This window comes from Crocuta crocuta, unplaced genomic scaffold, assembly GCF_008692635.1.
Source record: "Crocuta crocuta isolate KB4526 unplaced genomic scaffold, BGI_CrCroc_1.0 scaffold788, whole genome shotgun sequence".
NCBI classification, from domain to species: domain Eukaryota; kingdom Metazoa; phylum Chordata; class Mammalia; order Carnivora; family Hyaenidae; genus Crocuta; species Crocuta crocuta.
Window position 1 is genome coordinate 353437 of NW_027530636.1, and position 12716 is coordinate 366152.

The 12716-nt window shown below is 41.3% G+C and overlaps 1 protein-coding gene across 6 annotated transcripts in view; it reads left to right on the forward strand.

The window, feature by feature from the left end:
• LIMS1 (LIM zinc finger domain containing 1) overlaps window positions 1-12716 on the forward strand; it is a 123263-nt gene that overhangs the window by 92418 nt on the left and 18129 nt on the right. For all 6 annotated transcript variants that reach the window (XM_077768555.1, XM_077768554.1, XM_077768553.1 and 3 more), the window contains exon 2: window positions 4109-4268. In XM_077768555.1, coding sequence (XP_077624681.1) covers window positions 4113-4268 — 156 coding nt within the window. In that variant the 5' untranslated portion in view covers window positions 4109-4112. The remainder of the gene's footprint in view (window positions 1-4108; window positions 4269-12716) is intronic.

Below are 12716 nucleotides of genomic sequence, written 5' to 3' on the forward strand. Positions count from 1 at the left end.
AAAAAAATGAAAAAAAAATTATTGTGGTCCCCAAAGAGCTTTTGTTAGCGATACTGTATTCGAAATATTAATTAATTTTTATGAAAAATAACTGTTTCCAAAATGACAAGAGCTTGGTGGGGAAAATGGCATTGAATTACATTTTTGCAAATCTCATTAATGACTAAGACAGTTTCTCGGTTCTGATTCTCTGTTTATCCTATTGTAATATGTTGCTAATGGATATAAAAAAATATATATGCTTCCCATAGAGATGTAGTTGGAAAAGGGAGGAATTTTTTGAACCCCTAAAAGGGTCACAGTGACCCTTGTACTTTAAGAACCACTTGAGATAGATACTAATGGATCAGGACATTCCAGAATGTTCTGCATTTCCTGCTTTTTAGGAGTTCTTTTAAAATTATAAGGATAGGGTGAATCTTTTGAGGAGGTTGAAGATGAATAATGATGCTTTTTATTTGAGTAGCATCTTCTGGCTTCCAAAATTATATACTCTTCTTATTTTATCTTCAAAATGATAGTAAGAATTAGAAGGCAGGTGTGGGCTTACCATCCAGCATCTAGGGACACCTGTGAATTTTGGTCAGGAGAAAGGGGAAGCACAGACCTTTCCAAGAGCTTTGTTAAAAATGCTATAATTCATCTGGCTTATGGCAAAGCCCAGTAAGAAAGGAATGTGATGGATTTTTCTCCCTAACCCACAGTAATTTTTTTTTAATGTTTATTCTTGCGAAAGGGAGAGAGACAGAGCATGAGTGGAGGAGGGGCAGAGAGAGAGGGAGACAGAATCTGAAGCTGGCTCCAGGCTCTGAGTTATCACTACAAGAGCCTGACACAGGCTTGAATTCATGAGCCACAAGATCATGACCTAAGGTGAAGTCAGATGCTTAACCAACTAAGCCACCCAGGGGCCCCTCCCTAACCCACAGTAATTTTGAAATGACAAAGTAGAAAATTTATTTTAATGTAATACTTAGTCCAGGTTTGCCAAGCAGTGAGGCCGCCTATCTTCCTTTTTTTAAGATTTTGTTTGTTTGTTTGTTTAAAAAGAGTGTGTGTGTGTATGTGTGTGTGTGTGCACGCGCACGCGTGCATGTATAAGTATATGTGCAAGCAGGGAAGAGTCAGAGAGAGGGGGAAGAGAGAATCCCAAGCAGGCTGTATGACACTTAGGGCAGAGTCCCATGTGGGGCTCAATCTCACCCACCCATGAGATGATGACCTGAGTCGAAACCAAGAGTCAGTTGCCTAACCAACTGAGCCACCCAGGTGCTCTTTTGTTTTCTTTTTCTTTTTTTTTTCTTTGATGTTTTAATTCTGTATTTAAGCCTATTAAGTAAGGTTGAGTTTTGATTGGTATGTGGTTATGAACATGGTACCTCTACATGAGGCTAGTTATGGCAAAGCTACAAAATATGAGTACTATTCTTTGAAACATTTGGGGCAAGAAGGCAAAGTTTTCTTCCACTGGAGTGTGGTGGAGATGAGACAACATATGTGTGAGTCCTTCTGCTAAGGAAACAGCAAAACTTAAAAACTAGCTGGGGACAGGGTGGTTATTAATCTGTCTGTAAAATGAAAACTCCTCACCTGCCTCATAGGGTGGTTGTGAAGAATCTGGAGAATGTCAGCAGTAACTTTACCAGGTGGATTGATTCAGTATCTCGGTGGTTACAGGCTTTTCCAGGAACCTAGACATGCAGGTAGAGCTTGTGCGGTGAGTGGGTGTTCTGAAAATAAATTTGCCACACTGTGATGGACAGCTTAGCCAGTGACTGCTCTGGTTAGGGGACCTTCCCCACTTCAAGGCCTTTTAGAACAAAGCAGGTCTTAGGAACTAACCAAACTCCACACCCGAAAAACAAACAACCCAGTGAAGAAATGGGCAGAAGATATGAACAGACACTTCTCCAAAGAGGACATCCAGATGGCCAACAGACACATGAAACGATGCTCAGCATCCCTCCTCATCAGGGAAATACAAATCAAAACCACACTGAGATACCACCTCACGCCAGTCAGAGTGGCTAAAATGAGCAAATCAGAGAACTCTAGATGCTGGCGAGGATGTGGAGAAACGGGCACCCTCCTACACTGTTGGTGGGAATGTAAACTGGTACAGCCCCTCTGGAAAACAGTGTGGAGGTTCCTCAGGAAACTAACAATAGAACTCCCCTATGACCCAGCAATAGCACTGCTAGGAATTTACCCAAGGGATACAGAAATGCTGATGCATAGGAGCACATGTACCCCAATGTTCATAGCAGCACTCTCCACAATAGCTAAAACATGGAAAGAGCCTAAGTGTCCATCAACAGATGAATGGATCAAGAAGATGTGGTTTATCTATACCATGGAATACTACATGGCAATGAGAAACCATGAAATCTGGCCATGTGTAGCAACATGGATGGACCTTGAGGGTGTTATGCTGAGCGAAATAAGTCAGGCAGAGAAAGACAAATATCACATGTTTGCATGTATAGGAGGATTAGGAGGAACTTAACGGAGAACCATGGGGGAGAAGAAGGGGGGAAATGGTGGGGAAAGGGAGAGAGGCAAACCATGAGAGACTCTTGAATGCTGAGAAACAAACTGAGGACTGATGGATGTGGGGAGGAGCGGGGGAGATGGGCATGGAGGAGGACACTTGTGGGGTTGAGCACTGGGTGTTATATGGAAACCAATTTGACAATAAACTATTTGTAAAAAAAAAAAAAAAAAAAAGAACAAAGCAGGTCTTTAGTGTTGTTTTAAAGTTTATTTAAGTAATCTCTACCTCCAACGTGGGGCTTGAACTCACCACCCAAGATCAAGAGTTGCATGCTCACTCCTCTGACTGAGCCAGCCAGATGCCCCTAGAATAAAGCAATTCTTAATGTGAAACCAGGGCTTGTTAGAGAATGAGTAATTATCTGAGTATATGCTTTTTTCCTTCCAAACTACACAGTAGTTAAATAGGACCTGGAATATAGAGTGCCTCCTGTATGTTTCAAGGTACAGTGGAATGACTGCAAGGGAGAGATCAGGTTCCCAGGCTCTTCGGTGGTCACTTGACTGCCTAATGTGTAAAGTGTGATGGTATCCCTGTCACATCTTCTTGATTTGTTTGAAATTGAGGCTATAATCTGGTTGTGGCTATATGAATGGGGTCCCTGGATTCTGGTGCTGTGTCTTCCATTAACTACTGAGCTTTGTGACATTGGGCTGGTCATTCCATCACCCTGAACCTCCCTGTGTCGTGTCTATAAGATGATCTTCATAATGGACAATCCTGTGACTTTAAGATACATCTTATAATCCCAGTGCTCCATATTTGTCTTACTAATAAGATTACAGGACTAAGGCACTCCGGCTGAATTTAAGAGATATTGCAGCAGTTGCCTTCAGCAGGATATATCCAAAGGGATAACCTGTGTCCAGCCTAAGACATGCCATTCAGTTGACATGCAATTTAGATTCTGTTCTCAAAAGGCCGAAAAACTGGCTTTGAGATGGTGATCGGTGGATTTTTTAATTAGGCTACTTAGGAAGCTGTAACCTCAAGCTCCTAGAGGGCAATTCTTGACTTTCATCTCTATCCCTAGTTCCTCACAGGTAGCAGACACTCTCTTGGAGTATATTTAGCAAAAGGAATGTCAGCAATATTAAAAACAGATTCCAAGCAACAGACCCTTTCAGCACCTAAGATGCTAGGACAAAGAGATGGGAACAGTTTGAGTTGAGTACTTAAGACACAAGAATTGGGCTTCAGGGCTATTGTATGATTTTTGTGATCAGACAGAATTTTCTCCTCAGTCCTTTGTGTTTTTTGGTCCTAAGTTTAAGAAAAGGTAGACAGGGAGCACCTGGGTGGCTCAGTCGGTTAAGTGTCCAACTTCAGCTCAGGTCATGATCTTGCAGTACATGAGTTTGAGCCCCACGTCTGGCTCTGCACTGACAGCTCAGAACCTGGAGCCTGCTTCAGATTCTGTGAGTCCCACTGTCTCTGTCCCTCTCCCCCTCATTCTCTGTCTGTCACTCTCTATCTCAAAAATAAATAAACATTAAATTAAAAAAAAAAAGAAAAGGTAGACAGCCTGTGACTTCTATCCTTTGTGTATTACAGCAACATGGCCAACGCCCTGGCCAACGCCACCTGTGAACGCTGCAAGGGGGGCTTTGCGCCTGCCGAGAAGATAGTAAACAGTAACGGGGAGCTGTACCATGAGCAGTGCTTTGTGTGTGCCCAGTGTTTCCAGCAGTTCCCGGAGGGACTCTTCTATGAGGTGAGTCAACCTGGACAGAAGCAAGGGGCGCCATTCCCTCCTCACTCTGCCTTGTTTTGAGGCATCCTTGTTTGCTTTAAATTTCAGTATGAAGATTGTATTGAAGTACTAGGTGTTTGGTACTCATTAGGTCAGTGATGGCTTGTGTGTGGGATGCTCTGACAGACCCACCAGCTTGTACTGTTCATTTCACCTTCCTGTGCCAGAACCCTTGGTGCCTTGTGACTCGACCTATCAGATCTGCACAATTTAGCTCAGCAGACAGAGCCCTTTCATAAACTTAAGCTGCAAGTTTTCTGACTTGCTTGCCCCCTACACATACCTTCCTGATTCCTGCTTCTGTCTTTCTCCCATTCAGAGCACCATGAAACATCTTCTCTAAGGCAGGGCATCTGTTACCTACCTTTCAGGCAATGAATGGGAGCTTCCATGCATTCATTCTCTAAGGGGGATCTTGTTTGGATATTTTGGAGCAATATTCTGTCCAAATTAAGCTCTTCTATTTATCTTCTTTTCCACATTCTTGTTCTTGATTCTCCCATGTTACCCTGTGGTGTCTACACTTATATTTCTTCTTACCATTGATAAAACCCCCTTCTCACAGAATATGTTTGCTTTTGGGACTAGGCTATAGAGGCCAAGCCCATGCTGTTAATGAAGATAAGTGGTTGTGTGTGTGTGTGACCAATTAGATAGTGTACTTTTACCAACTTACTCCTTACATATTTATATGTGTGTGTTATTTATATGCATGTCTCTCTGTAATAATATCTGTACATAGAATTATGTTATAGCCAGAGACAGCTGCTCTTTAATTTCTTCTTTGCCTAGCACATTTTTTTAACTTCCCTGCTTTAAAAGCCATTCCTGAAGAAGGAAAGGTAATTAAAAAAATTTTTTTTTAATGTTTTATTTATTTCTGAGAGAGAGAGACAGTGTGAACAGGGGAGGGTCAGAGAGAGAGGGAGACACAGAATCTGAAGCAGGCTCCAAGCTCTGAGCTGTCAGCACAAGCCCGACGCAGGGCTTGAACCCATGAACCGTGAAATCATGACCTGAGCCGAGTCGGATGCTTAACCAACTGAGCCATCCAGGCGCCCCAGGAAAGGTAATTTTAATGGTCATTAGTAAGTCATTTGTTTGCCACTCAGATGGCATTTTCCTGTAGAAACAATGCCTCCTGAGAGGGAGGTTTCCAGGCCTGCAGAAAAGCTGTTTATCCCAACAGATGCCCATGACATGCACAACTGCTCTGTCTGTAGTAACATAACTCTGGGAAAAGCTTTAAGAGTTTTGATTAGAGAAGCACCTGGGTGACTCAGTCAGTTAAGTGTCACAATCTCATGGTTTTGTGAGTTTGAGCCCCACATTGGGCTTTGTGCTGAAACTGGTTGGTATTCTCTCTCTCTTTCTCTGTTCCTCCCCTGCTCATGCTCTGTCTATCTCTCAAAAAAAAAAAAAAAAAATTTAGGGGCACCTGGGTGGCTCAGTCAGTTAAACATCTGACTTTGGCTCAGGTCATGATCTTGCACTCTGNATCTCCTTCTCTCCCAAAAATAAATAAACATTAAAAATTTTTTTTAAATTTGATTAGAACACATTTTTGAGCTCCTACTAGATCTCAGAAACTGTATTCCCTACAATAAAACCCTAGGAAGAGTAACAGGGTTCTCTTTTCTTTCATTTCTTCCAAACTCCTTCCCTGGGCAGTGGAAATGTCTTTTTCTGTCAGAGGTGATGGCTTTGGGCTGGGAATGGCAAGTGATAGCCAGGAGAAGCACAGTAGGAGGGAAGACTGAGGAGGTGGCTAGAGCAGGGTCACAGGTCCCTCCCTGAGGCTGTGAGTGCAGCTGCCAGTGGTAATGAGGAGGGTGGCCGCTAGAAAAGGAAATCACTACGGGTCTAGGCAGCAGGGATAGAAAGGGAGGCAGGGCAGGAGGGAGGGCATTCCCCAGTCATAGTAAAAGGACGAGGACTTGCCTCCATGGTCTGGACAGAACACTCGGGTTCTCAGGTTAGCGCAGTGGAGGTGTGCTGGAACTCGGGCAAGGAAGGAGGTCGCTTAAGAGAGTCAAGTATCTGCCTCCTGAGGAAACATGAGTCTTCGTACCCTGTCAGTTCCAACCTTAACCCTAACTTCTTTCCCTCCTTGAGGCCCAAAGAGGTTGACATTTTGCTTTAACACAGAAGACCTGTGACTTGAATGGGATTAGAACCTAGTTTGGCATCCTCATGTCCAATATGGTATTCTTTCCCTTGCATATTCTTTTCAAATCTAAGGTTTTTTTTTTTTTTTTTTTAAGCATGGAAGTTGGGGAGGGAAGGGGGCAGGGGTGAGCAGAGAGAAGGAATCTTTAGCAGGCTGTACGCTCAGCACAGAGCCTGATGTGGGGCTCGATCCCACAACCCAGGGATCATGACCTAAGCCAAAGAAATCCAGTTAGATGCTGAACCGACTGAGTCACCCAGGTGCCCCTCACATCTAAGATATTTTTATAAAATAAAATAGGTAGTTATGGCAAAAACCATAGAGAGAGTCCAGAGGAACAAGAGAAGGATCCAAAAGAGAAGGCAGGGTCAGTTTTTGCAAACATTAATTCCATATTATATGGTCCATTTGCCTGGCACTTTGGAATTAATAACGTTGTCAGGCACCATCACCTCCTAAGGTTCTGCATCTGCATGCTGTGAGCTACTAGGCCACTTATGCTTAGTCAGAGGGAAGGCTCTATGAGAGCTTGCAGTGAGACAGAATAAAGCATGACTCACACTTGTCCTCCTGCCCACGCCTCACTCCTCTTTACTTCTGGACTATAAATATGCTCCCTGGGTCTATCTGATATTATTCCAGAACGTTATGAATACACAGAACTAGTCTATTAATGGACTGTTGCCCAGCTTAAGGTCCCTTGGGTCCTGAGGAGGATTGCTATTTTAGCTACACTTAAAATTAAAACCCCTTTCCAAGGCCAGGGATCTGTACATCTGCATGTAGAAAATCTGGCTTTTCCTCTTGGTTGAATGATATCCGAGAAAAAGCTATCCAGGGCTTCCAAGAAATAATCTGCGTTTTCAGTTATTGAAAAGGAAGCTCAAAAATTTACCTGGTTTGTTTTGCATTTGAGACACAACATATGGACTTCAGTCTTGGTATTAATAGCAAATGTGTCCTTTCCACTTTACAGCTTTCATACAGCTTTGTCTTATTATTAAAACATCAACCTTCCTTTATTTCCACCATCGCTACTCTTTTCTCTGTAGAATTAATTCTTCCCCTTGAAAATCGGATTCACTTTATACTGTGGAACTTCTGATATTTTGGATCAGATGGCCAGGGCACTCCTCCCTTTGGCCTCCAAGGCAAGTCTAGTGTTATGCTACTGTTTCCTACCCACTCAGGATGTTTGTCTGGAGGTAAGCTGATTGAGCTCAGCTATTTCTGGCTCATTTACAGCTCCTCGTAAGACTGATTTAGCAGCAACCGTTACCTACATTGGCTCCTTATGCAAGGTGAATTCCAATCCCATCAGCTTATGTGGTTCAGTAAGTGAACTTAAAAGTTTGTCATTGAGGCTGTAATCCATCATCACTGAAAATATAAGGTCAGGCTCAGTGATTCTTGTGCTCCATGGCTTCTGTCGTCAATGACTGTTGTACCCAGGGTGTATTTATTAAAGGACCACATTAGTTATGTTTTCAGGCCACTCTCATCTGTCTCATATCAGAGTTGTCTTCTCTGACTACACACAGCACTTTGTTTGTAGCTTTAGTATGGATGGCATTTCACGATTTATTACAGCATATTTATTTATGTGCTTATTTCCTTCCCCTCTGACTTTAAATACCTTGGGTGCAAGGACTGTCCTTATTGATTTAGTATTCTATTATTTGTTATACAGTATTTGATGACTACTAGGTGCTTAATAAATACAATGGTATATATAAGTACTTGGATTGTAGAGATGGCAAGATGAAATGCTAATATTCCCACTAGGAACCAGGGCAGACATTTTATAATATAAACATAGCAGGCTATACTACAGACTCTGAACTCATTTACCTATTGTTCATCTCATGAATAGTGTCCAGTCTTTATTGTCCAGAGTGGTGGATGAAAGAAATGTATTCTTAAGTAAAAACAGGAGATTTCAGTTTCGGGTAGAACCCTGAGTAAAATGCCTGAGTCATGATGCATTTTCAGTACCATATGTGGACCACTGATTTGATATATTGGTTCAGGCCAATGTGGTGTTTTGAATAAACTTAGTTCTTATTTAAAACCTACAGAAAAGTTGAAAGAATAGTACAGCGAATATCGCATATACTTATGCATCTCACACACATACCCACCACACCCATCTCCTGCCAGTTTGTTTGGAAATAATTTCCAGACATATAACACTAAATGAAGTTACTTTAAATTTTTATGTTTTGCGGGGAGGAGGTACAATGAAAGAGTTGCAGTTAAGAGAATGTTTTTGGGATATGGGCCTTAGCAAAATGTTCTTTTATTGAGTGACATGTTATATCTAGTTGGGAATGAGTGTGGGCTGGACTTAATGATTCACTTCTAACAGGGATATAGAAAAGGTAAAGTAGTGACTTTGCAGTGGTGAAACCTGGAAGATACCATCTTTCTGGGTTTCTTAAAAACTTTTTTTTAACATTTATTCATTTTTGAGAGACAGAGACAGAGCATAAGTGGGGCATAGGTAGAGAGAGCAAGAGAGGGAGATACAGAATTTTAAGTGGGCTCCAGGCTCTGAGCTGCTAGCACTGAGCCTGATGCGGGTCTCAAACTCACAGACTGTGAGGTCATGACCTGAGCCGAAGTCAGACGCTTAACTGACTGAGCCACCCAGGTGCCCCTGGGAAATACTATCTTAATCCAGTGATCAAGGTAAATGTGAGCAGTAAGAAATCATGTTGAGACCATGTACTCCTCGATATGATGCAGGAAAATTGAGCATATTATTACCCCTGTGGTATTTTCCCCTAAATCTATGACCTCAGTCTAATCATAAGACAAACACATAATGAGGAGCACTCTACAAAACACAACACATACCCTTCAAAAGTGTCAAGGTCAGGGCTCAGTCAGTTAAGCATCGGGCTCCATGCTGACCGTGTGGAGCCTGCTTGGGGTTCTCTCCCTTTTTCTCTGCCCCTCTCCTTGCTTGCGTGTGTGCTCTCTCTCTCTCTCATTCTCAAAAAAAATAAATAAATAAACACTTTTTTAAAGTGTCAAGGTCATTTAAGACAGAGCAAGGCTGAGGAACAGTCACAGATTGAAGGAGACCAACGAGCCTCTATTAGTCATCATGAGATTTTCCATAAGTATTTGTTTATTCATTCTTTATTGACCTATCCATCTGTGTAACAATATTTATAATATTAGTTAAGCAGTTACAGCCTATCAGGCACCATGTTACATTTTAGGAGTAGAGTGATGAGCAAGGTAGATAGAGTCTTAAGGAGCTTATCTTACAGTGAATTAGACTAGGCTGACCAAGATCAAGTCATTCAAAGTTAAATACAAAAACTTCACAGGATTACAGACTGGTTGGTAATAGAAGAAGTTAAATCTACCTGAGAACAGATTTCCATCCCAGAATCTACTGAAAACTGGAATAGATGATATTGATAATGTTTTAGGACAGTGGCACTTTGTAAAAGAGCTTAGTAAACGGAAGATACTTGTTTTTAGAAAATAAGCATGACGTGATTTTACAGACTGTCAGTACTTCTAACATTGTGCCTTACCTTTAGAGGGTCCTCTGAATATTTGCTAACTGAGAGAAGCTGTCAGTGAAGCTGTGCATCCTAGGATGTCTTAGGAAGCACGTATCCATAATTAGCATGTTTCAGGACCTTAGCATTTTCCTCAGATTTGTGCAGTGGAAATAGAGGGTGGATTCACTTTATTGGTACGTCATCAAAAAGGAACGCAGTAATTGAAGGCTATAATGTCATTGTTCCACATCCAATAGAATAACCTCTTCATCTGTGTTCAAATGACCAGTTCTCAAGTAAAGTTCACATCGTATGTTGGCAGAGAAGCCATGATTTTTAAATTGATAGAAATCCACAAGATAATATAAGAATTCTAGGTTATATTCTCTGTTGCTTTGCCTAAAAGAAGTAGTAGATACAGAAGAAGCAGTGCATATTTTAGGATCTGACAGCCTTGGATTGAACTCTAGCTCTACTGGCTTTGGTGCAAGTTATTTAATATTTTTGAATTTCAGTTTTCTCTAACAAGGGGATAATCATATGTGGCTCATAGGATTATGAGTTTGAACCTAGGTAGCATGCTTTGTTGTGGAAGCTTTCCTGTGCATTGTAGAATGTTTAGTAATCTCTACCCACTAGATGCCCAGTTCTGACAAGCAGAATATCCCTAGGGGCACTAAATCACCCTTGGTTGAGAACCACTATACTAAACAATGAAGGCATCCCTTCAGTAGATTATGAACTTCTCTATGGATATAGGAAGTCCATTGTTAGTGGGTGTGTTCCCCATGTTGCTTAGGCAGTAGTCTCACAAAATAAAAACCTTTTTATAGTTCTGTCTCTGAGACTTTGATTGCAGTAAGAGTTAACTCTTATTCCGTGAATTTAATTAGAAAGTATTTCTAGACAGATTTCACTTAAGAAAGACCCTCAAGAAAGCCTACATTTTTTCTGTTTTAAATTGACACAAGAAAAGAGAACTGTACCATTTTTGGATAGTCATCACCCAACTATTCATGATGAAAATATCCTCATTTAGCAGAAGGCAAGATACATTATCTGTGTGGTGATTAGAACTGGTTCCACAAATAGAAATTTATTTTTCTCTTTTCAAATATCCTACTTCTGCATTTTAATTTTAAACAACTTAAAAATTTTAATGTTTTATTTATTTCTCAGAGAGAGAGACTGCATGAGCAGGGGAGGGTCAGAGAGAGAGGGAGATACAGAATCTGAAGCAGGCTTCAGGCTCTGAGCTGTCAGCACAGAGCCAACACAGGGCTCGAACCCATGAACCATAAGATCATGAACTGAGCCGAAGTCAGACACTTAACTGACTGAGCCACCTAGGCACCCCTTTAAACAACTTTTAAATGGGCGCCTGGGTGGCTCAGTCAGTTAAGTGTCTAACTCTTGTTTTTGTCCCAGGTCATGATCTCACAATTTGTGGGATTGAGCCCCACATCTGACTCTGTGCTGACAGTGTGGAGTCTGCTTGGGATTCTCCCTCTCTGTCCCTCTCCCACTTGCATGCACTCTCTCTTAAAATAAATAAATAAAATTTAAAAAATAAACATTAATGATTCCAAAAAATATTTATCTTTTAATGTCTGTATCAGAAGGTAGTAATAAAAACAACGTTAGAACAATCATAGTGGTGGTGTCGCTTCCAACCAGTAGCACCCCCAGGAGGTGAGGTGCTGTTTCTGGTTTCTTGTGTGTGTTGAGAGTAAGGTCACCTCACTTGTGTTAATTCTGTCCTTCATCTTGCCTAGAATTTAGTACTTTATGTGTGAGTAAATGTCCTAGAATTCCTGATTTTAGAAGACTTGTGAGTTACACTAATATTTTTATTTCTGAGCCAGGTACTCTACTAGGTTTTTAAAAAAATTTTTTTTTAATTTGTTTATTTTGAGACAGTGTGCTCTTATGTGCAAGTGGGGGAGGGGCAGAGGCAGGGGTGGGGGAGAGAATCCCAAGCAGTCTCTGCATTTTCAGTGCAGAGAGCCCAACACAGGACTCTGATCTCCTGACCCAGTAAGATAATGACCTGAGCTGAAATCAAGAGTCTGACGCTTAACAAGCTGAGCCACCCAGGCGCCCCTATATTTAAGTGCTTTACAGAGTATTGTTCTTGTTGTTCTTCTTTCATTTCCTTCTCACATAAACCCTGTGAGTTAGGTATTTTTTTCCCAACTTACCTGTGGCCGTGATGAGACTCAGAGACCTTGCCCACAGTTAACTAGTGGCGAGATGGTCAAATCAGGACTTTATGTCATGCCTGCTTGTCTGCACAAGCTAGGTTCTCCTCCACTAGGGTGCCCCAACTCTCACTGAAGTTTAAATAGTTTCCTAGGACTGAGATTTTATCAGTCTGAGAGATAATGCCCTCTTGTATATGGCCATCACTACTTTTTTATTTCCATAAATATTTATGGAAAGCCTACATTGTGGGGTATACTGTGTAGACCACACTGTGCCCTAGTCCTAAGAATGAATACAGTTTTCACAATGGTTTGGATAGAACTTGATGATGGCTTCCATGCTTCCTTTCCTCATTTTCAGATTAGGAAAATTTAGAGAAGTCTGACAAATGTATGAGTTATATACAATTAGTGATCTTTGAATTTGGTATTGTAGTTAGCTTCAAAGAGAAATCTGTTTCCATCAGTACTGGTTTTCATGAGTTACCAGTATTTCCAGTCATCTTCTAAT